General features: G+C 40.8%; 1 protein-coding gene and 1 pseudogene across 1 annotated transcript; both read left to right on the top strand.

Annotated features, from left to right (window-relative positions):
* Positions 1-17,909: 17,909 nt before the first annotated feature.
* LOC133904123 (uncharacterized) lies at positions 17,910-20,431 on the top strand (annotated as a pseudogene).
* A 26-nt stretch (positions 20,432-20,457) lies between these two features.
* On the top strand, positions 20,458-21,924 carry LOC133904124 (small ribosomal subunit protein eS28). The gene is made up of 3 exons (XM_062345615.1): positions 20,458-20,591; positions 21,394-21,600; positions 21,738-21,924. Exon 2 carries the CDS (start codon positions 21,395-21,397, stop codon positions 21,590-21,592), a length of 198 nt encoding a protein of 65 aa, XP_062201599.1. The 5' UTR covers positions 20,458-20,591; position 21,394; the 3' UTR covers positions 21,593-21,600; positions 21,738-21,924.
* The last annotated feature ends 1,233 nt before the right edge of the window (positions 21,925-23,157 follow it).

Raw genomic sequence — 23,157 nt, 5'->3', positions numbered from 1 at the left:
TTCACCAAATACATGAAAGCTACTTTCATTAAACGATTAATGCTTCGTTATGATCGTGACGTATGTAAGTAGCTTCCTCAGTGTTATTAATGAGACGAAGTTTGACATTCTCTCCAAAAGGCGGTCATCAAATTTGTCACAGTCTTCTTTGTCGACAACATCCTCAACACTGAAAATCTTTCTTTTTCTTTGAAGAACCACGTGATGCTCCTCCTTGATAGCTCTGGGCTTAGGTCCTTTACATAGAAGACTGTAACATCCTTGGCAAGCACGAACGGTTGTTATCTATATCCGACGAGTTTAATGTCCATTGTAGTCATAACATACTTGTCGACCTTGACTCCCTCTGGGAGCCTAACCCATTGGCACTGAAACAGAGGGACCATCCACTCGCCATGTTCAAGCTCCCAAATCTCCTCTATGAATCCATAATAGGTCTCCCTGTTGCCAGCACGGTCATAGGCATCAATACGAACACCGCTATTTTGATTAGTGCTCTTGTTATCTTGTGGTCTCCTATAAAATGTATAGCCATTGATCTCGTATGCTTGGAATGTACGAATCGTAGTTAACAGGCCATTAGCTAGCAGTTCCAACAGATCATCGTCGACATCCTTACCCATCATGTGTTGATGTAACCAATTACCAAAATTATCTTTTTGCTCTCTTGCGATTCAATCATCTGACTTCGTTGGATTTGTGGAGCGTAGCATGCTCAAGTGCATATTGACATACGGGCTCACTACAAGTGATTGTTATAGAACTACAAAGTATGCTTGAGTGAATGAAACACGATCTTTGATATGGATTGAAGTGACCTATCGTCTCTTTCCCCTTTAGCCTCCCCTCATTGCGAGATATAGGCATACCAATCACATTCAATTTCATGTAGTCAATGCAAAACTCAATGACCTCCTCCATACTCCACCCTTGGGCAATGCAACCTTCCGGGCAACCTCGATTATAAACATATTTCTTCAGAACCCCTATGAACCTTTTGAAAGGATACATCTGATGCAGAAATACGGGGCTAAGGCTCTTTATCTCACCCAAAATGTGAACAATTAGATGGGGCATTATATAAAAAAATATTGGAGGGAAAATAGTCTCAAACTGACATATAGTATGTACCACGTCTTCTTGCAGCTTTGCCAGTTTACTCGGATCAATGACCTTCTGTGAAATTGGGTTGAAGAACAAACAAAACTTTATAATTGGGTCTTGGACCTTATCCGGCACAATACCTCTAATTGCAACTGAAAGTATTTGCGTTATCATCACGTGACAATCATGAAACTTCATTCCAACTAATTTCTTATCTTTCAACATTTACTAAGCTCCTGATGTTGGAGGAGTAACCAATCAGAACTTTGACATCACGCAAGCAACCACACAGGTGGATCTTCTCTTTCTTGCTCATAGTGTAGCAAGCTGTGAGAAGTTTCTTTTTGCTGTTGTCTAATTGTATGTAATGTAGCTCCTTCCTAAGGTTCATTTCTTCCAGGTCCAGCCATGCATTTAGTGTATCTTTTGTTTTCCCGGATATGTCTAATATGGTACCAATCAATCTATCAAACACATTCTTCTCCACGTGCATAACGTCGATTGCGTATCGGACCATAAGATACTTCCAATAAGGCACCGACCAAAATATTGATACATGTTTCCACATAGGAGCATGTTGCCCAACCAGGATTTTTATATTGCCTAGCCCCTTTCCAAGTACAACTCTAAGTGTCTTTACCATTTTAAATACTTATTCTCCAGTGCGAATCTTCGGAGCTTGATGATGCTCCATTGTCTCGTCAAAAGCTCTTTTATTCTTGCGGTATGGGTGATCTGGACGAAGGAACCTACGGTGACCCATGAAGATCATTTTCTGACTGTTCGTCAGCCACCACCCCCTGGTTTCCTACAAGCACTGAACACATCCATTGTACCCTTTCACAGTCTACCCTGATAGTTACCAAGAGCGGGCCAATCGGAGATTATTACGAATAGCATTGCGCGCAGGGTGAAATTCTCATGTATGTACTCATCCTATACCCGTACACCATCTTTCCGCAATACAAGAAGATCTTCAACCAATGGTTTGAGGTATACATTGATATCGTTGCCTAGTTGATTCGGCCCAGTAATCAACAAAAGGCATCATAAGATACTTTTGCTTCATGCACATCCAAGGTGGAAGTTGTAGATAAAGAGAGTCACAGGTCAAGTGCTATGAGTACTTCTCGTGTTGTCGAAATGATTCATCCCATCCGTACTCAACCCAAACCTTATATTTCTCACTTCATCTCTGAATTCCTTGTATTTTGAATCAAATCTCCTCCATTGTATGCTATCAGCAGGGTGTCTAAGCATTCTATCTTTCTTGCGCTATTCGACGTGCCATCGCATCAACTCAGCATTCACTCTGTTAGCAATAATCACTTCAAACGGGGGATTATGGGAAATACCAAACAACCTTAACGAGGGTCTTTTCTTCTTTCTCTTCACCCCCACGCCACTGCTCTCGATATCATCAACGTTGTGCTTATACCATGGTGTATTGCAAACGCGACATGCTTCCAAGTCTGCACCCTCGCCGAGAAACAACATGCAGTCGTTTCCACATGCATGTATTTTTTCTACTTCCAATCTCAATGGGCAGACAACCTGTTTGGCATGGTACATATTTTTGGGCAACACATTCCCCCTTGGAAACAATTCCCTCAAGAATTCTAACAATTCATTGAAGTCCTTATCAGCCCAACCATTACTAGCCTTCATTTGCATCAGTGTCAACACCACATGCAACTTGCTGTGCTTATCTTTACAGTTCGGGTAAACTGATGTTTTAGAGTCCTCTACCATGCGTTAGAACTTTTGATGTTGTTTTTCATTGGTCAAGTCCCCCTCCCCATCACGCAACATTTGCTCTAAGCTGTCTTCATTGTTGCCAACATAAGTGTCCCCTTCATCATTCTCGACAAAAGTATCTTCAAATGCCGACATATCGAGTCTTCGTTAGCCGTCATATCATTGCTTATGTCTTCTTCGACTGTTGGTTGCCCTTCACGCCCAACATCTTTAAGTTCACCATGCTCAGTCCAACGGGTATATCCAGCTTTGAAACCCCTGCGAATCAAGTGTGCACGGATCTGCTCTATGTTTGAAAACTTCTTCTCATTCTTGCAGTCGACACATGAATGACATATTTAGTGATCGGTACGCTTCCTTTTTGGCTTCTTGTACACTGGGGCAGCCTAAAATATTCTCAACGCCAACAAAGAACTCTGGCCCTCGATCCTTGTACAACCATGACCGGTCAATCTGCAAATCATTACAATTAAACGCATTCAACTTATAATCATTAAACATTTTAAAATCTACAACAAATTCATTGAATTACCTCGCATCCTGATTGGTCCCTATTTGAGGGTCCATCTCCTTCCGGTACTTGGGCCGGGTCGGGGGACCCGCCTTCCAAAGGCTGCCGTGTCTGATTGTGACTCGTGGGTGGATGTGCCATTTCTACAACACAGTATTCTATCAATTATGTTAAATTCACTACATTGATTAATGAACAAAGGAAATCCACTGAATTATTATTTAAATTCAAGACTTTAAAAATATACGATAATATTTACATGTATCATTTACTTCACATTATCCTAGTCACAAGCCTATAATTCATAACACAAGTCTATCAATTCATCGCAGAAGTACACCTGCTATTACATTTGCATCCTTTCTTAGACAAAATAGCATAACTAAATCCATCCATATAGTGTATTCATCACATGAGCTCGTTCCCAGCACCATGTGTTCACTACCACTCATAAAACAACTGGTAGATGCAGTGTCCTGCAAAGATGACAATCTACTTGGGTGGGTTAGTAAACTATAGTTACTTCTACAAAACCTAGCAAACTTCTCTAGGATGGAAAAAGGCAGGAAGCAGTCAAGAAAGAGTAGGTGCTATTATGCAATTGGTGTAAGAACAAAGAGAACTCAGTGATGAGAATTGACAAAAACAAATATAATATATGAAGCTATGTTTGGTATGACAAACTGCAAATAAAAGATGGACACAGTCACGGATTTACACGACAGGGGAAAACAACAAAATTAAGCATGTACTATGTTTTTTTGTCTTACCTCTTAAGGTGCATTTGAATTTTGCTTACTCAGAACAACCGATTTCAAGTTAATTGGTAAAAGCAAATTCAGTCTCTAGATATATCTATCAAACTAAAAGTACAGTCACTCACTCAACATCTACTATAAGAAATGTGGTCTAAAATATGAAGCTGCAACATCTATAGACTTTCATGGAAAAAAAAAAAGACGTAGCAAAGTGCAACATGATTATAGCACATCGTCTTCTCTCTTGTAGTTTTTCTAGCCTCAAGTCACATATACACACACACCCACACATATGGACTTCTTGTGAAATTCTTAATATAGATTCATTTGTTCCAAACAGGGCCAAAAATAGTATTATTTTCCACCACTTAGATGGTAGTTAAGCAATTTGTATGAGATTAATAAGTACATGTATGCATTGAATAAGCCCTAATTCAATTAATATTTCAGGGGAGCTCTTCTATGCTTGTGTGATGAGTCCTTAAAAAACCTTCTGTGATACATGTGCTAGACATAAGGTCTTCGTTCCCATGGCTGCATATATATACTTACGTCATTTTAGGACGTAGATGGAACAATATTTCCACAACTACTTGTCAATGTTAAAGTTTTTTTTTATTAAAGAAGCATATCAGCACAATACTTTTAAAAATATGTTCTTTATGCTATCTCTTTTGTGTATAATCACAAATAGTTGTACTAATAAATTGTTCCTTCATGGGAGTTTTGAAGTAAATTGATAGATCTTGCTCATTCCAAAATTCAGCACCAAGGAATAACCACCTAAATTCAAATCTACAGCAATATAGCAACTAAATCTAGCTAATTATCAAATGTAGATCATCCCTATATATCTAACAGTAACAAAGTTGCAAACTTTTCCTAAATTAGATCTCAATTGCATCTCTAAATCCATAACCGTAGAACAACCAACCATCAACCCTAGAGTAATCTACCAAGTAAATTTATCTAAAAAAGAAATATAGATCATCTTATTAATCTTAGAGCACTTGACTCCTCCAAATCTTGAATTCTCCAACTGTAAAGATGGTAAAAATGACGATCGGTGCTGTTCTAGTGGGCTTATGGTAGCTCTGGTCGCGCTTGGGGGAGAAGATATGCTTTATACTGAAGCACCCTATCAGTGCCGGTTGGTATATGGAACCGATATTGATAAACACTATCAATGCTGGTTCGTGGTTGGAACCGACACTGGTATATCAGTGCCGGTTCCAGCCACTAACCGGCACTGATAGTATCTATCAATGCCGATTCTTAACTCAGTGGTTGTTCGCGTGCGGAAGTTTAACAATCGGCACTAATATGTCAATAGTACCGATTACTGTTGAACGGACACTGATGGGTTGCTACATATGTGGTGTTTTGTAGCAGTGACGCGTCCTTATTAGACCCGTCACTAATATGATATTAGTAACACGTGTTGAGCAGTCATCACTAATATAGTGTCTTCTTTGCTGGTTACTTACGTAGTGTTGTTCTCACAATTCCGAATTATTACTAGCACCTTACATTCAAATAGCTCTGAACTATAGCAGCAAAGAAGTTTCTAACATATATCAAATTTGCTACATGATAAAACACAAGTGAAGCATCAAAGTAATGATTTACACAATGCAGTAAGAAGAAAAAACATCCATGCTCAGTTCCACAACGAACTATTTACATTCTATGTGATTGTAACATCAACGGACAACTAAAGCTGAGGAGAAAAATGTGCTGTTCACAATGTTTCACTTGACTAATATATATCAGCTTTATCCACAGACGACATCTAAAACTGGACAATCCCTTCACGTTCTACACACAAACCCTTTACGGATCAAAATATTAAAAGAACCCCACACTACACTACACTAAAACATCTTATCAGGATCAGTTCAAAATCATTATCAGTGATGGATTTTAAACTGACATTGAAAATCACTATCAATATCAGTTGGAGCTACCAACTAGCATTGATAGTCGGTCTCGATTCAACGTTTTTTGGGCTGAAAAAAGTTTTAAATTTTTTTTTACGACCAAAGGCACCGAACCAGAGAATGCCCACCCGACCACGCCCAATATTCATAAAGTCACGTGATATTCGCTCACATACGGCAACAAAGACTCGAACTCAAGACCTCACAACCTGTGCGTACGCATGACCCCTCTAACCATCTCGGCTATCGTCTGTTCGTGAGTATAGAAGCAAAATAAATCTTTTTGAGATCTTCTGACCGAACATTTGAATAGCTATTTGGATATCTAAATAATCTCAAATAAAAAAAAGTGACCAACTATAAAGTTGGAGATCTTGTCGAGAGCTACAATTTTTATATAAAGTTTTTTCCTATCCGACTTTGTGTGAAAAAGTTATGAAGTTTTTAATATGAGCTGCTATCGACAACTGCTACAAATTTATTATAATTATTTGGGCATTTAATGACCTCAAATTAAAAAGTTTTCAACTACGAAGTTGTAGATCTCATCGAGAGCTATAATCTTGATATAACATTTTTCCCTATCTGACTTCGTGTGAAAAAATTATAAATTTTTTAAGATGAGCTGTGACAAAATAATTATCAGTGCCGATTCGTAATTAGAACCGGCACTGATAATATCAGTGCCGATTCGTGTTTAGAACCGACACTGATACAGCTACTATTAATACCGGTTCGTGTCTAGAACTGACACTGATACAGTCACTGTCAGTACCGGTTCTTGACTATTAATATCGGTTCTTATCTTCTCAGCTGTTTTTCGCGCATGGGAGTTTAAGAATCGGTACTAATAAGTCTTCAATGTTAATTACTGTCGAACTGAAATTAATAAAATGGTATATATATGTGATGTTCTATAGTACTGCTGGTTTCCAGATAACATAGCATCCAGTATATAAAGATCACGAAATTCGGTACTAGCCTGCTCATCCACCACGTAATAGCCGTGGAAACAGAACAACTGCGTAATGCCCGTGGATTCAGAACACTTGCACGCGTGAATCAAGGCTCGAAAACAGCAGATTAATAACGAATAAATGCACGATACAGCATAACATCTACAACTATGGCTAATCCACCGCAGAAGAATCAAAGGCTATCACAATGGATGGGGATAAAATGCGAACCACTGGTTCATGTGTGGACGGAGACCGACGAGGTCACCAACATGGGAAGAGAAGGGCGGCAGAGGTGCGAAGAGAGCACCGGAGGAGGAAGAAAACCCTAGGCCCGCACTGCCTTCGTATATAGTAGGAGGGGCAGTTGAGTCCGCCATGGACTAAACTACTATCATGTGAATTACGAAATAATTTTCCCAGATCTAAATTAGTACAGAAGATAGAACACAAATCTTTTAATGACAGGCAACCAAATCTACGCAATACATGAACACAAATCTTTCTAAGGGCGAGAAGACAGCGGAAAACCCAAACAAACATGGCATTAAGATTGAGCTATAAATGTCCTTTGCATATAGGCTTGGTGTATTTTGCAATATTTGTTGTGCATGTACGGTTTGCTAGTGGGTTGTGTGTGTTGGCATTATTGTAACCTAAAAGAAAACCCTTCACATCGAGTTCATACTTCCATGAACTTTCTAATTAAAACAATTAGTACTCTTAAAAAAATAACTATTCAGCACTTGTTACTTGAGCCATATTTTCACATTCATTCTTAAAGAATAAAGCAAGATTTTTGGACATTTGTTCACGGTTCCTCCTCACTCTTCTTTTTAGAATGCTTGAATCCACGACACAAAAGCAAAATAAATTATTAAAAGTTGTTAGTTCCTTGCAATGATTAAAAAGCTTTAGTTGGACATGTTAACAAAGCGGTCCATTCATGCAATGATGCGTCATGCATGGCTGCATCCGGCAACAGCAAAGTTGTACGTTGTCCACAAGCTATTGGTTCCTACATACATTGCATTATGATTTGATTGATGCGTGCAGCCTGAGAAAAAAAGGTTTCCCTTTCTTGATCTGGTAAGCATGCATCACCAGACGAGGCTAAAATGGTGGCAAGAGAAGGATAAATTAGTTTAAAAGTTATGAGTAATCCATTTTGCTGATGTTTCAATATTGATGGGTGATTTTTTAGCCTTTTGTACGTCTTTTTGACTTTCAAGATCTCCAACTGTTTGAGGCAAAATAAAATATGTATATTTTTAGCAAGGATAGGCAAAGTAAGATGATGTGCGAAAATTAGATAATGAATCTCTCTTTCTATCTGCTTCTCTCTCACTCATGACGTCCTGATGAAACACATAAGGGCTAAAGTCTGTTTACCTTTTCTTTTTTGGCAATTTTGACCTGCAGATTTGGCCATCATCATAATTCATAAAGCAATATAATAAAGCAAGTGAGGCGTCAACTTTTAAAGTTATGGAAGAGCCGGTGTGATCTCACCTAAACCAAAATAAGAAACATTTTTGAGCTGACCTATTGATACCGGAGTGCAGAAAAGAGTACCATGTGAAAGCTTAGGTCGTCTATTTCTTAGCAGGATATTTGACAAGTGGAAAAAGTGTCCTAGCTTTTGTTTGGTTAGTTTTCGACTTCATTTGCACCCAAGATTAGAAAAATTCGTGTGCGAACTGTGAACGTTCATGGGTGTGGCGTAGAGTAGAAAAATGTAAATTCTTTTTCGAAAATTGTATCGTAGAAAAAATATGTCTCATGATGCTTATATGGTTTTTGACGGGAACAACGGTACGACCGACCTGAACATTGTTATTTCATCTTTTTGCAAGAACAGAGTTACATGATGGTTCGATGAGCAACGTCACCGGGGAGCAGAGGAGTATACTTGAGCTTTACTGCGGTTAGTTTACTCATAACTTTTTCGATAACAAAATTCTTATCACTATAGGGAAATCCTCATCAGTGTCAGTTTAAAATCGTCATCAGTGACGGGTTTTAAACCGACACTGATTACTTGACTGATAGTCACTGACTATTAGTGTCGGGTATAGAACCGGTACTGAAAATTAATATCAGTGCCAGTTTGTGGATCTAACCAGCACCGATCCAGGAGATGTGTTTTTCTTGGTTTCAGTGATATGCACAAAGGGTTCAAGTGTTTAGATGTTTCCTTTAGCCGTATATATATATGTGTGTGTATATATATATATATATATTTTTGATGAAAATATGTTTCCTTTCTCTGAACTACATCCAAATGCAGGGGCTAGGCTTCAATCAGAAATTCTTCTCCTATGTCCTAACCTTTTTGAGCACACTGTTTTGGGTCATGGGGGTGAACAGGATGTAAACCGTATGACTAACGGTCCATTACCTTCTAATTTATCTGCTCCTAATGCTGATACTCTTTGTGAAGAAAACAGTGCAGAAATTGAAAATCACGTGCAGGACATGTTGGTTGATCCGGCGGATCATCACACGGCCGCTGGTGCTATTCCCTGTCCCGCTGTGCATGCGCCAGTGATGTTAGGAGGTTGGAGGCCCTGCTGGTTGTGTTGCCGACGCTACTGCTCATCAGTTTCCACCGCCAATGACAGCAACACGTCGGGGGAGACAACGGAGGATTCTACAATAGAATCTGCTGCGACAGCTGATCAGTTGGTCTCCAGGCCTAGGACTCGTCTTCAAAGTGGTATTCGCAAAGAGAAGTCATATACTGATGGCACTGTTCATTACAGTTGTTTTATTTTCACTGGAGAACCATCTAATCATGTTGAGGCATTGGGAGATGAAAATTGGAAAAATGCTATGGAAGTAGAGTATGATGCTTTGATGAAGAATAAAACTTAGCACCTAGTTCCACCTAAAACATGACAAAATGTCATAGGATGTAAGTGGGTGTACAAGGTTAAAAGGAAGTCTGATGGTACTTTAGACAGATATAAAGCTCATTTAGTAGCTAAAGGTTTTAATCAGAGATATGGGATAGATTATGAAGACACTTTTAGTCCAGTAGTTAAGGCAGCTACAATTAGAATTATTCTGTCTATTGCTGTGTCTGGAGGCTGGAATCTTAGGCAACTAGATATTTAAAATGCCTTTTTACATGGGTTATTAGAGGAAAAAGTTTATATGCAGCAACCTCCTAGCTTTGAGGTTTCATCCAAACCAACGCATTTATGCAAGTTAGATAAGACTCTGTATGGTCTGAAGCAGGCACCAAGAGCTTGGTATGCTCGTCTGAGTAAGAAACTACATGACCTTGGTTTTCAGTCTTCTAAGGCAAACAGTTCCATGTTCTTCTTTAACAAGGGAGGTATTCCAATCTTTGTGTTGGTTTATGTTGATGATATAATTGTAGCAAGTTCTACAGAAAAGGGGACTACAGCTCTGTTGCAGGACCTTAAGGAAGATTTTGCACTCAAGGATCTTGAAAATCTTCATTACTTCCTTGGAATTGAGGTGAACAAGGTAACCAATGGTATTGTTCTGACACAGGAAAAATACACCAATGACTTGTTGAAAAGAGTTAATATGGCAAATTGTAAACCGGTTAGTACACCTCTTTCTGTTAGAAGTTATCTCTACATGAAGGTTCACCTCTGGGTCCTAATGATGCAACACAGTATAGTAGTATAGTAGGTACTTTACAGTACCTAACCTTGACTAGGCCAGATATATCTTTCTCTGTGAATAAAGTCTGTCAGTTCCTTCATGCTCCTACTACAGTTCACTGGGCAGCAGTGAAGAGAATACTTCGGTATCTAAAGCAATGCACAAGGTTGGGACTTAAAATACATAGATGTTCAAATACACTAGTCAGTGGATTTTCATATGCAGACTGGGCAAGTAATCTTGATGACAGGAGATCTACTAGAGGATTTGCAGTTTATCTAGGATCAAACCTTGTGTCATGGAGTGCTCGTAAGCAGGCTACAGTGTCAAGGTCCAATACAAAAGCTAAGTATAAAGCAATTGCTAATGCCACAGCTGAGATCATGTGGGTGCAGACTTTGCTTGCTGAGCTAGGGATTAAAGCTCCACAAGCTGTTAAATTATGGTGTGATAATATTGGTGCAAAGTATCTATCTGCTAACCCAGTTTTTCATGCCAGGACTAAGCACATAGAGGTCGACTACCATTTTGTCAGAGAACGGGTATCACAGAAACTTTTAGAAATTGATTTTGTTCCTTCAGGAGATCAAGTTGCTGATGGCTTCACAAAGGCTTTGTCAGTGCAGCTGCTAGAGAACTTCAAACACAATCTCAACTTGGCAAAGTTGTGATTGAGGGAGGCTGTTGGAATACAAGATGTATTTGTGTACGTATGGCGTACATCGTCTCAAGGTGAGTCCGCACCAGGCAAGTTCTGATGGAAGGCGATTCCCTGCTATTGGCTAGGAAGGTTCTCTAGAGATAAGATTCTATGTTTAGATTAGTTTGTTCCCTAGTTTGTTTGAACTGATGCCTGTAATCTCGGATGACCATAGCTGTCGTTCATCTATCTGTAATTGCCATGGTAGAGGCTGTTTCTACCTATATTAACATGCAGGCTGTGACGGACGGGGTTACAGCTTCTCACAATTCAACACTGAGAAAGATGTTCCTGCTCTTTGCGACGGTCATGGTGAACAGGGTGGCTACCGTCCTCGTTGCCAGCCCCGTAGGCATCGCCCCTCTTCGATTTCAGGGCCTTAGCCCCTCTGTCGTCACGTTCGGATGAGGTTCCTGGGTCTCGTGCTCCTTCCCCTGTTTGGCTCGGGACTTGTGTCACTACGGAGGTCGTCACCGGCCGACCTTCCAGAGACTTTTGTGTGCTCCATCATTCTCTGAGCATCATCAGGGCCAAAGAAGATCTTTGTCGTGCAGTGTTGGTCATGGTTGTTGGCACCAGGCCGTTGTTTTCTCCTCATGAATAGTGGTGGCTATTGCGGAGAGGTTTGGTCTAAATGTTGGGTCCCTGTCCATTCACCATGCTGCGCCGGAGGATTTCTTACGCATTTGCCAGATGACGCTATAGCAGTGGTGGTCATCAATAGCAGCCATCATGTCCGCGTTTCTCACCTCACGCTGCTCATTAAATGTTGGACTCAACAGGCTCATGTGGTGGGGCGATCCTTGCAGTTCTTAATTGATTTGGTCCTCCATGGTGTCCCAACGCACACGTGTGAATTTGTGACTGTGTAACAACTCCTGAGAGCATACAGTTGGATTCAACAACGTCATCCTTCAATAGCTGATCATTCTAGTATGTCCTCTTTTCGTCTCACGACTTGGACTGAGCACCCTGGTCTGATCCCATCCTCCAAGGATCTGCTCATCACTGAGCCTGCGGAGCTTGGGGCCATGGAAGGTCCACCGAAGAAGAAGACTCCAGCATACAAGATTGATATCATGGTGACCGCGATCCATGAATTCGATCTCCATGCTCCAGATTTGCCACCACTGCCAAATGATGATGACATTGATTATAGGTGTGTAGCCGACAGACCAATCCTCCGGATCATTTTCAACCCAAGAGCTTTGGTAGCTTTAGTGAGCTTGATGGCAGTCCCCCTTAGGTCCCGGTGAAGTCATGACTAGGGCCCACCAATGAGAGGGGCCCTATAGAGGTCGAGGTGCCTTTGTCCCCTTCGGTTGCTTCAGGAATTGATGTGGGCTTTGATTGTTTTTCTATTGACTCGATTGTGTCCTCCCAGGCCAATTTCACTGCATAAGTTGGAGTGGATGAGGTGAGCACAGTGCACGAAGAGAATCCTATTGTTGTTGCATGCAGTTCACCTGGGATTTCTTGTGACCATGCTCCCTCTCTGCTGGAGGACTTGAACTGTCCTGCCTCTTTGGCCCTGGGATCTGGTTCCCCTCTCATTGGGTCGGGCCCATCTAGTGGCTTGCCATGACAAGTTGACCTTGCTGCAGCTATTGTTCCTTCATCGCACCATGGGCCAGTGGAGTGTCTTCTATCTTCTGCCGCAGGAGTGGTTGTGGATTTATCTGGATGCCATGTTTCTTCCAAGCCACCAATCGTTTACCGGAGACAACAATGCTAACCTGTGCAGCCTAGTGCCCTAGTGCTTGGACCAATCCCTAATGGTGTATCCTCATCACCATGTTCATCATCTGTGGCTTGTTCAGAGGAATTCTTTGCTTGGATTTCCATGCCTATGGATAGTTTGCAACCTCTACCATAAATTTGGAAGAGGAGAGTAAAGGATCCGCCTACTGGCTTATTGCCTAGATGAAGTGGGTGTCTGGCTGGTGCAAGGCCTTGGTCGTCGAGCTTGGAGGTTCATTCTGGCCAAAAAAAATTCATGCGACAGCTCGGTTTCCTCACTAACCAAATAGGTCCATCAAAGGTGATCAGTCAGGAGGCTTTAGGAAACTACAGCTGGCTATTCGACAAACATCTCTCCCGGATTCACAATGAGGCTTTGGTGGCTCTTTTCGGCTAGAATGTGCTGCCAAATGCTGAGGTCCACTCTATAGAGTTAGCCTTCGTGTGCTGAGCTGTCTCCTCTCTATTTTGGTATCGTTTCTTCTTGTTTGTAAAATGAACATCTCAAATGTGTTGATGTGGAACATTCATGGACTTAATGAAGTTGCATGAAGGAATGCAGTTTGCAATGAGGTTGTTGCTTCAAAGGTGGATATTATTTGTTTTCAAGACACAAAGCTCTCTTTCATCACACCGCACTTTGTGTTTTCCCTGCTTGGTGTTGAGTTTGATGGTTTCTCATATCTACCGTCGTATGAAACATGTGGTGGTGTGTTAATTGCATGGAAAGGATAGATGTGTCAGTGCATTTTTGTACTCTTTTTTTGCTTTCTATCCATTTTGCTTTTGATGTTGGGCCGAATTGGTGGCTCACGAGAGTGTATGGCCTGTAGGAAGATGCTGAGAAACTTCTTTTTCTCCAAGAACTACATGACAACAGAGCTCTTTGTCAAGGCCCATGGGCGGTTGTCGGGACTTTAATCTGATCTACAAGTTGGAGGACAAGAACAAAGGGAATGTTAATTGGGCTATAATGGGGCATTTTCGACGCTTACTGGATGATGTGCATCTCAAAGAGATCTCTTTGATTGGTAGGAAATTTGCTAGGTCTAATGAGAGACAAGCTCCAACTCTTGTTAAGCTTGATCGGGTTTTCTGCACAACTGATTGGGAGCATTTATTTCTGGATTTCTTGCTTCAAAGTTCGGTGACACCTCTCTCAAATCACTGTCCTTTGTTATTGAGTCTAAAAAACAACATTAGGGGCAAGTGGTGGTTTCATTTTGAGAGCTTTTGGCAAAATTTAGATGGTTTCCATGAAACTGTGCAAAAGGCTTGGGACACTGCAGTGGTGGAGTCTACTCCTCTTGAGTGTTTAGTGGCTAAGTTTCGGATTTTGTGTAGAAGCTTGCAAGCATGGAGTCAGAAAAAAGTTAGTAATATTAGGTATCGTGTCTAGGCAGCTAAAGAGATTATTCATTGTCTTGAGATAGCTCAAGACTCGAGGGCTCTCTCAGTTGAGGAGGCTTGGCTAAGGCGCAAGCTGAAGCATCTTTGTCTCTGTTTGGCCTCGCTGGAGCATACTATTGCCCGGCTTCGTTCACAGATTGATGGGCTTAAAGAGGGGGTGTGAATACCCATTTCTTTCACCTTCATGCTAGACACTGGAAGAGAAAAAAAATATTGCTAAGATCAAGGTTGTTGACTGTATTCTCACCTCTTAGGAGGACAAACAAAATGGTGTGCTAGAGTACTATTCAGATTTTTTTTGGTACGGTGGCAAATAGACTGACTTCTCTGAATTTGCAAGCTTTTCACACTCCTACCCATGATCTATTGACCCTTGATGATCCTATTTCTAAAAATGAGGTCCGAGAAACTATTAAGCTTCTTCCTCTAGATAAGACTCCCAATCTGGATGGTTTTACCAGGAGATTCTATCGGTCGTGTTGGCCTATTATTAAACATGGTGTTATGGAGGTAATCATGGCATTGCAGCTTGGGGACGATCAGAGTTTTGGGCTTTTGAACTCGGCTTTCTCACTCTCCTTCCGAAGAAAGCAGATGCAATTGAGGTGAAAGATTATCGGCTGATCAGCTTACTGCATAATTTTGCCAAATTGGTTGCAAAAATTTTGGTTAATCGGCTTGCTCCTTGGCTAGCTTCCTTGGTCTCTTCCAATCAAAGCACTTTTGTGAAGGGGAGGTGCATTCAAAGACATTTTTTATTGGTATAGCAGACTGCTCGATTCTTATACCAACACAAGGATCCACGCTTACTCCTCAAGCTCTATATTACTAAAGATTTTGATTCGGTTTCCTGAAATATATTATTGGAGGTTACGGTTCATTTGGGTTTTGGAAGGCATTGGATTTCTCTAATATGTAATCTGTTGTCAACATCTTCAACTCGTGTGCTCTTTATGTCTAAATCACAATATTTTTATGGTTAATTTGTCATAACATTTGAAGTGATTTTGGGTTTATGTGGGCCTTGGGCTTAGCGTGGTCATCCAGCATGGGCCTGCTTTTCCTGTCCCATCCCAACATTTGAAGAGGCCTAAGTTGTATGTGTTCTCACTCTTAACAAAGGTGAACGCCACTAGTAATACTAGTTGTTTCCATCTATTCTAATTGTAGTTAGTACATGACCCTTTTACTTCCCGATAAGGAACATGCCATCGATGCAAAGGATAGAACAGCAATGCATGAAAGCTTTTATACAAGCTCTAAAGGAAAAGAATGTGCATTGTAGTACCAACATACCGAGCTCCTTCGCCGAGGGGTAGTGGCCAATGTCATAATAACTTCCAAGGTTCCTCTAATATATGGTGTGAAGCAAATGTGGGAGATTATCGTATGATGCTTCATACGTCGCAAACCTCATCTCAATTGCCTTTGCTTCACCCTCCAAGCCTTAGAGTAGCTAATGGTGTGATGATATTGCTCATCAATTACCCTAATTATTGACCTAAATTCAAAGTATAGGTTCTCCACAATCTAAGCGTACATGACATTAGCAACAAAATTGGAGGACATGTTTATGTGGTACTTCTCTAGTTCCTTCAACTGACAAGTGTGCTCCATCGCTATCAAGCACTCCCAATAATCAACTCACTTCCCCTTGAATGTATGCACCTGCCATGAGGCAGCCATCATTCATGCACTTCACATCATACTCCTTCATGATGCACTTCACAACCCTTAACTGCCTCTGAAGAGATGTCGCCTATTAAACCACAACATCCTTCACAGTCTAGATGCTAGGATACCTAGCCCCCTGGCAACCTCGTTCTCACTATACTCCCACGGCACATGGTAATCTTCACACATGACTAGGTTTGTAAAATCAGAATTGTTCCACTTCACATGGACAAGTCACCATCCTCATCATTCGAGTTGTCATATTCCTCAACTAGGTGGTACTCCATATCCTCTTGCTCCATCAATCCAACAATATCGGGTATGAGTCCCCCCTATCAGCCACACCCGTTGGTTGCATTAGTGGAACCGAACTTTGTCTACATCCTAATCTTACACCACATCTAGCTTCATTATGTCTTCTTCCACAACCATATTTGCTCTACCTTCATGTTCACCATGCAATTCTCTAACTCCCCGCCTGTAGCTAGCTTGATAGCTTGAGCAAGTATTACAAGTGGCCAACTATTATCAATTGCTAGCTCTAGGTACCTTCTCCAACTTGAGATTCCATTTATCGGAAATAGCTCCCACAAAGAACCTTTACCAACAAGCCTGAATACAATGTTGATCTTCAGGTCATGTTGCTCAGGATCTAGTTTGAAACCCCACATTAACTAGTTGTACACTCCCTCGAATGTCCTTTCACTTGCTCTAGCTATACCATTATCCACTGACTGAAATCCTAATAAATTTACCCCATTCAGACCAGAAATAAGCTCTACTTCAAATAAAATCTTGAAATACAACTTGTCTAACTTTCCTACCCACAATCGACAAAAACATATACATTATTCGGCATACAACATCTAATTCTGGAAAAAAAAACTAAACTCTAAGTACTAGACCTAAAATAACACTAAAAAAACATAATTCCAATATTGCATTAGTAAATACATCAAACAACGAATACTAACTATCAAATCATGGGTCTAATTGTTACTCCAACTTGCTCTAAAAAGCTAGATCTAATAAAAGTACAATTAACCCTAAATTTTCTCTGCTAACTTGTTCTAATAACAGTGCAACCTAGATCTGATGGCTAACCTATATTTAAAACTAAATCTTATGTCTAACCTAACCGGTTGCAAAATAAAGTACAGAGATAAGTTTATTTACCATCAATAAAGGTTGAATCTGGTAGGGCTTCGTTGCTCTTCTTCTCCTCTCCTCTCTCACCCCCTTCTCTTCCTTTTTTCGGAACAATGTGACAACAGAGAGCTCTCTCTCCCAAGGGCAAGCGTTGGCCTTTTATAGAGATCAGCAATCTATCGCTGGTTGGATGGGCGAGAGGTTGCTACTAAGCCAAGTGCACGGACACTTATCGTCAATCAAGTGGGCAAAAAGTTCCCTAGGCCCTATTGTTGCACGAACAATCGTTGTCATCCCCTGGACGAGCGATAAGGTTCTCAACAACGATGGCATCTGACGTGGCCGCTTCTCACCCTCTATAAACATATCGCCAGCCAGATGATGATATTTAAAGCTATCACTTGTGACAGGAGTATATTTCTGCAATTTTTCAAATTGGGCCCATATTTATGTAATTTTTTAAATTAAGAAATATATAAATAAAAAAAATCCACCGGTGCCAGAGCCTAACGGAGCAAGCAAACCGTTGGATCATCAGTGAGGCCGGAGCTGTCCCTCTCCCCGGTGATGTTGGCGGAGGTGGCGTCACTGTCGCAGCTGCAGCTGCAACTCCTCGCCCTCGTCTCGGAGCTCCGCCTCCTCCGCGTGAGCCAACGCACCACCCCGCTGAGCCCCCTGGTCCTCGAAAGACGTAAATAACTAACCCCCTTCTCCCCTTCGTAGGAGCCGAAGCGCGGCACCCGCGAGGAGCTCCGTGACGCCGTCAAGGTGTGCTCCCGCCCACGCTTCTCTCGGTGTTTAGGGTGCTAGGGTAGCTTTGGGTTGTTTCGTCCGCTGATGGAGGTTGGTGTTTTGGGCGCAGAGGTGGGAGGAGGCAGAGGAGGAACGCCGCAGGGAGGCGCGGGAGCTGCCTCAATCTAGGGAGGTGGCCGCGCGGGACGACGCTCTCCGGAGGCTCAAGTCCAGGGTTCGTGGTCCCTGACACTTCTCCCCAATTTTGGGTCTTCTCGCAGTCTCGCTTGGGAGCATTGTTGTTGAATTGTCGTGAGTTCTACCTGTGATGCCATGCTGCTAGAGTTCGGAGAAGAGGTTACCAAATACCAACAGCCATGGAATGCGTGCCCACGCTGCATTGCTTTGCAATGGTTTCTGGTTTGATGTGATGTCACGGTTGTCACTTCTAGGTTGCGATGTTGCGGGAGCACGTTCCTTGGCCCAACTCAAGTTACGCATTGTGAATCATGCTCTGGTGCTCATACTGTTGTTAGCTCTTTTGGGCCCATATGATCGATATTGCCCCACATCCCCAAATCATGAGTGTATAGGACATGTTATTAGCTCAGTTGGGGCCACATTGATCATATGTGTATCATTGCTTAGAAATCGTAGTGTCACCTTACCCAATGGATTTGCTGATTAGGTATAGGAACATTTTGCTGCCTTCGGTTTGTCACGACTCACTGGTCATGTGAAGCTACTTTGTTAATGCTTAGAAATCATAGTTGTCAATGCTATTTTGCCTCTACTGGGCATTTGGGCTCATAGTCGTTATTTCCAATTGCTGTGTTTCTCTACAGATGAAGTGCCTTGAAAATGAGAATGATCTGCTGGAGAAAAACGAAAACAATTTGAAAGAGAGCATGGAGGGGCTGCTTCAATCTAGGGAGGCTTTCATAAAACATTACGAGGCAGGTATCTACCCTTTATAATTGCCTCTTTTGTCTGGGCTATCGTTTCTGTAGAAATAAATTTGTTTTCATGTCGTTTCTTTCCCAATACTTAACGTCCTCTCTATATCTAGGCTCACATATTTATGTGAAACTCCTTTCGAATAACTTGCTGAGAGTTTTCTTATACCATCTTCATCAATATAGATAGCTTCTAAAACTTTCTATAAATTGCACTATCACCTGTTATCTGCTTCTGTCCTTGGTTTTTTGGGTGTTGTAAAAGCATAAATATATGAAGTGTGCATGGACTTCCTAAACATATCTAACACTGATTTTCTTTCTTGCACACAAAATACTCGATTTTATTTGTTTGGAGCATATAGTTTGGGTTCTGAATGAACCTATGTTTGGAAGCAAACTGACTTTTTGCTGATCATCTTCATAGGCAGGACTCTGCTTGTTCTATGCAATGGACTATCCAGATGAAGGATAAACAGATTGCCATAATTTCAGAAAAGTTGAATCCCATCTTGTTTTATTTAGCTCGGTAGAAAAGGAACTTGCTGCGGTGAAACAAGTGCTAGGTGATGTGCAATGTCTAGTTGGTGAGAAGGAAAGTGTAGGTATGAATATGATCGCAATTATCTGGCTTATTCTACAATTGTCTGGCCACTCAGTTTCATTTTGGTTCTTACTTTTCCTTATTTCTTTGATGTGTTTCTGTAAAATATTATTGTCATTTGCATTGTTGTTTCAGTTGCTGGCCTGAAGGATAAAGTCCGAAGGATTTCTGTGCTTGAGAAAGATTTGGTTGGTATGGCCACTTATTTTAATCTTGTTTGATCAGATCGTGAGTTCATATGATGACATGGCTACTATATATTCTTTGCCCGATCCTCTCTTTTGCATTAACTCTCTTGTTTCATTTATGCAGAGAAACTTAATTTCTTGGAAAACAAAATCAGTAGTTACCAGCTTGAACTACGGAGCAGGGCAAGGATCATATATGAGTTGAAGGATCACCTTGATACCGAGAAGCTTAGCAACAGTTTTCAGCCCCAACTAGAAGAAATATCCATATACTAAGTCAAATGCATTGCATGTACTCAATCTTCAATTTCTTTTAGAATCATAAAATTAGTTGTTTTCTCTTTAATGATAGTTACCTTAAGAAAGCTTTATTAGTGAAGGATGAGATTATTGAGAGGCTAACTTCAGAGAAGCAGGTTATCTGTTACTAATATTGCAACTTTCCAGTTGCTTCTGAGACTCCAAATTGATTGTGCCTATTCCTATTCTTTACACAGGCAATGCATATGGAGCTTCATAACATGGAAACTGCTCTACGAAAATTCCAAGATATATTTGACGACCCTTTTCTTTTCCGTTGAGGGGTGTAGGCCCAAATCGTGAACTCTACAAGCCCATATCTTCCCAAAGAGATGGTGGGCCTAAATCATTTAGTCTCGCACCGCTCGGCCCCTCTGCTATAATAACCCCAAGGGCCCTAGGGTTTTGCCTCCTCTCTTCACTACGCCCTCCTCGCGCCGCCGTCGCCGTCGCCAGCAGCCGGAGAAAGGTTCGGCCCCTCTGATCCACCTCTCTCGCCTCTCCGTTTCGTCTACCGTTGCTTGCGTTGCCGTATGTGGTGTGGTCGCGCGGTCGCCGTCCTTTGGATCGTGGCTTGTGCTTCGGTGCTGCCGCGGCGATGGTAGCGGTCAGCTGTTTTCCCCTTTGCGTCGTCAGGGAGATAGTGATACGTAATCTTTCTTTTATTTCCTCGTGATTGGCTGTTTCGGTTTGATCTCCTGTAGTAGAACTGCGCACGCGACGAGTAGCTGATTAGATCTTGTCTATTTAGTTAGGGGTTTGTGGCGATGAATTATTGGTATGATTTGCTTTATGACTGGTCCCTCGTATTCTTCATGGTGGAGTGATGTTTATATAATTTGGGAATTTTGTGTGCAGAAATTAAAACTGCTTATTTGAGGTAGCAATTGGAATCTTGATGGATGCTAATCGTTATGTTCTGCAGCTGTTTTGGTAGTTTGATTTCCTTCATAGAATGTAATTGATTTTCACCAATCAGAATGTGTAAAAGAGGTCTAGCTAGGGTCTGCACTTACACATCACACTGTTGTAGTACTCAGTTGCATCCTTTTAACTCCTGCGCATGTAGTGTGTTGACTGCACATGTTTTCTGTGTTTCAATTCATGCACCAGAAGCTAGTTTCAATTTCAATTCATGCCAGACAAACAATTGAAAATAGTTGTTACCACGAGCTATGTTTCCAGATCAGTAAATTTGAAGTAGTGCACGCAATATCATTCTTACCATGTGTCTTATTACTCGCCTAATAACATGGATTCTGTTGGTGCAGCATGGATACCCAGGTTAAGCTTGCCGTTGTGGTCAAGGTGATGGGCCGCACCGGCTCAAGGGGTCAGGTGACCCAGGTCAGAGTAAAGTTCCTGGACGATCAGAACCGCCTGATCATGAGGAACGTCAAGGGCCCTGTCCGTGAGGGCGACATCCTCACCCTGCTCGAGTCCGAGAGAGAGGCTAGGAGACTGCGCTGAAGCAGCAGGTGGTTGTGTCTATCTTTTGCTGTTCCTCTCTTAAAAAGTAGAATGATGGATTTAGTGTACTGCTTTCCTATTATGTTATCAAACATGAGTTAAGAGCAATGGAAATGTAATTCAAGTACTACTCTTCTGGTTGCAGTTTTGGTCTGTTACTAGCTGAATTGAAGTGCACTTATGTTGTGAGACATGGTTATGCTCTATCACCTTGGGTAACATGAATTTCTTGGATGAATGCTGTGTTCATCCTATTTCAATGTGACTGCAAATCCGAACCTTTGTGTGCTTGTCACCCGTTGTCAAATAAAGAAAGAAAGTTGGTTTCTTGCTATGGTAGCCATCAAGTTATTTTTCTATACTCCTGCAGTTACAAGAAAAAAATGTTTGGTTATTTTGCTTGGTGAATTTGTCCAATCCTGTGCCTATCCAAGTTGTGCTTGTGCAGTGCTTGTATCTGGACCATCTGCTTTATGGTAACTTCTGTTTAATGGCTTTACAAGCTTGGCATTTGGTCTGTGAAGAATCTGGAGCATCAAGGACCTTTTTCATAGAACTAAATATGCACTTGAAAATCTCAGGACCACGGTCATTGAATCATCGCTTTAGTATCATGGTAATAAATGAGCTATACCTTTTTTTTCAAATATTCTCTCCTTGAAATATGATGTAAAGGATATTATTTTTGAAAAAAAAAATCACAAAAGGTCTTAGAATTGTCTCTAATTTTTTTAGAATTTTTTGTGATTTTTTTAAATTTTTAAATTTTTGGGGTTTTTTTACAACAAAATAACTTCTGTTGAAAAAGTTAAAATCCAAGTGATTTTTGACGGGGTTTTTGTATTTTTCCCTTTGATCAATGTATCGCGAATGTTGGATTTTTTTTTTGCCCGAGCTTTTTCAAAAGCTGTTTTGGCTGATGACCTATGGAAAAGCTGTTCTTCCAAAGTTCTTTTTGACCTGAGTGAAGTATGTAATGTCTGTAATGTCTCTAGCTATTTAAAATAAATGTATTTATTCCTATAAACTATTTAAATGAATGTAGTTAATATTTGTGGAGAAAAGACTAATATATAACGTGCATATACATGTAACTAGTATTATTAAAAATGTAAATAGTTAACCATTCATATATTTTAGTTTTCGAAAACATGTGTGAGCACAAGTTGGTTTTCGCGTTATATATTTTTCCTACTCTCCTCTCATCTAATAAAATCTCTTAAAATTAAAAAATATACCTACTTTTTACATCTATCATATTTCTCTATCCTCAACACCTCTTAACGGCTATAGATATGAGACTTATTTTACTAATAAAAATAAATAAATAAATTATGAGAGAAAAAGTGAATGATCTTCTTCTCATTTTTCATATCTCATTTAAATTAAACTATAACGTTGCTCTCGACATATCCATTCGACGGTTCTCACATAGCGTATCTGTACCCTCGTAACTTGAGTTTATGATTAATGTCACTGAGTCCGATATTTATGTTTTCATTACAACACACGAGCATTTAGCTATTACATTGGTATGCATGAGTTCCAGCCATTAGACGCGTGAT

The sequence above is a fragment of the Phragmites australis genome, chromosome 21, assembly GCF_958298935.1.
Source record: "Phragmites australis chromosome 21, lpPhrAust1.1, whole genome shotgun sequence".
In the NCBI taxonomy this organism is placed as follows: Eukaryota; Viridiplantae; Streptophyta; class Magnoliopsida; order Poales; family Poaceae; genus Phragmites; species Phragmites australis.
Note: the sequence above shows the minus strand (reverse complement) of the source record. Positions and strands in the feature narration are given on the sequence as shown.

Coding starts and splice junctions, on each gene's coding strand:
- LOC133904124 (XM_062345615.1), top strand. CDS start 21,395: ATGGATACCCAGGTTAAGCTTGCCGTTGTGGTCAAGGTGATGGGCCGC.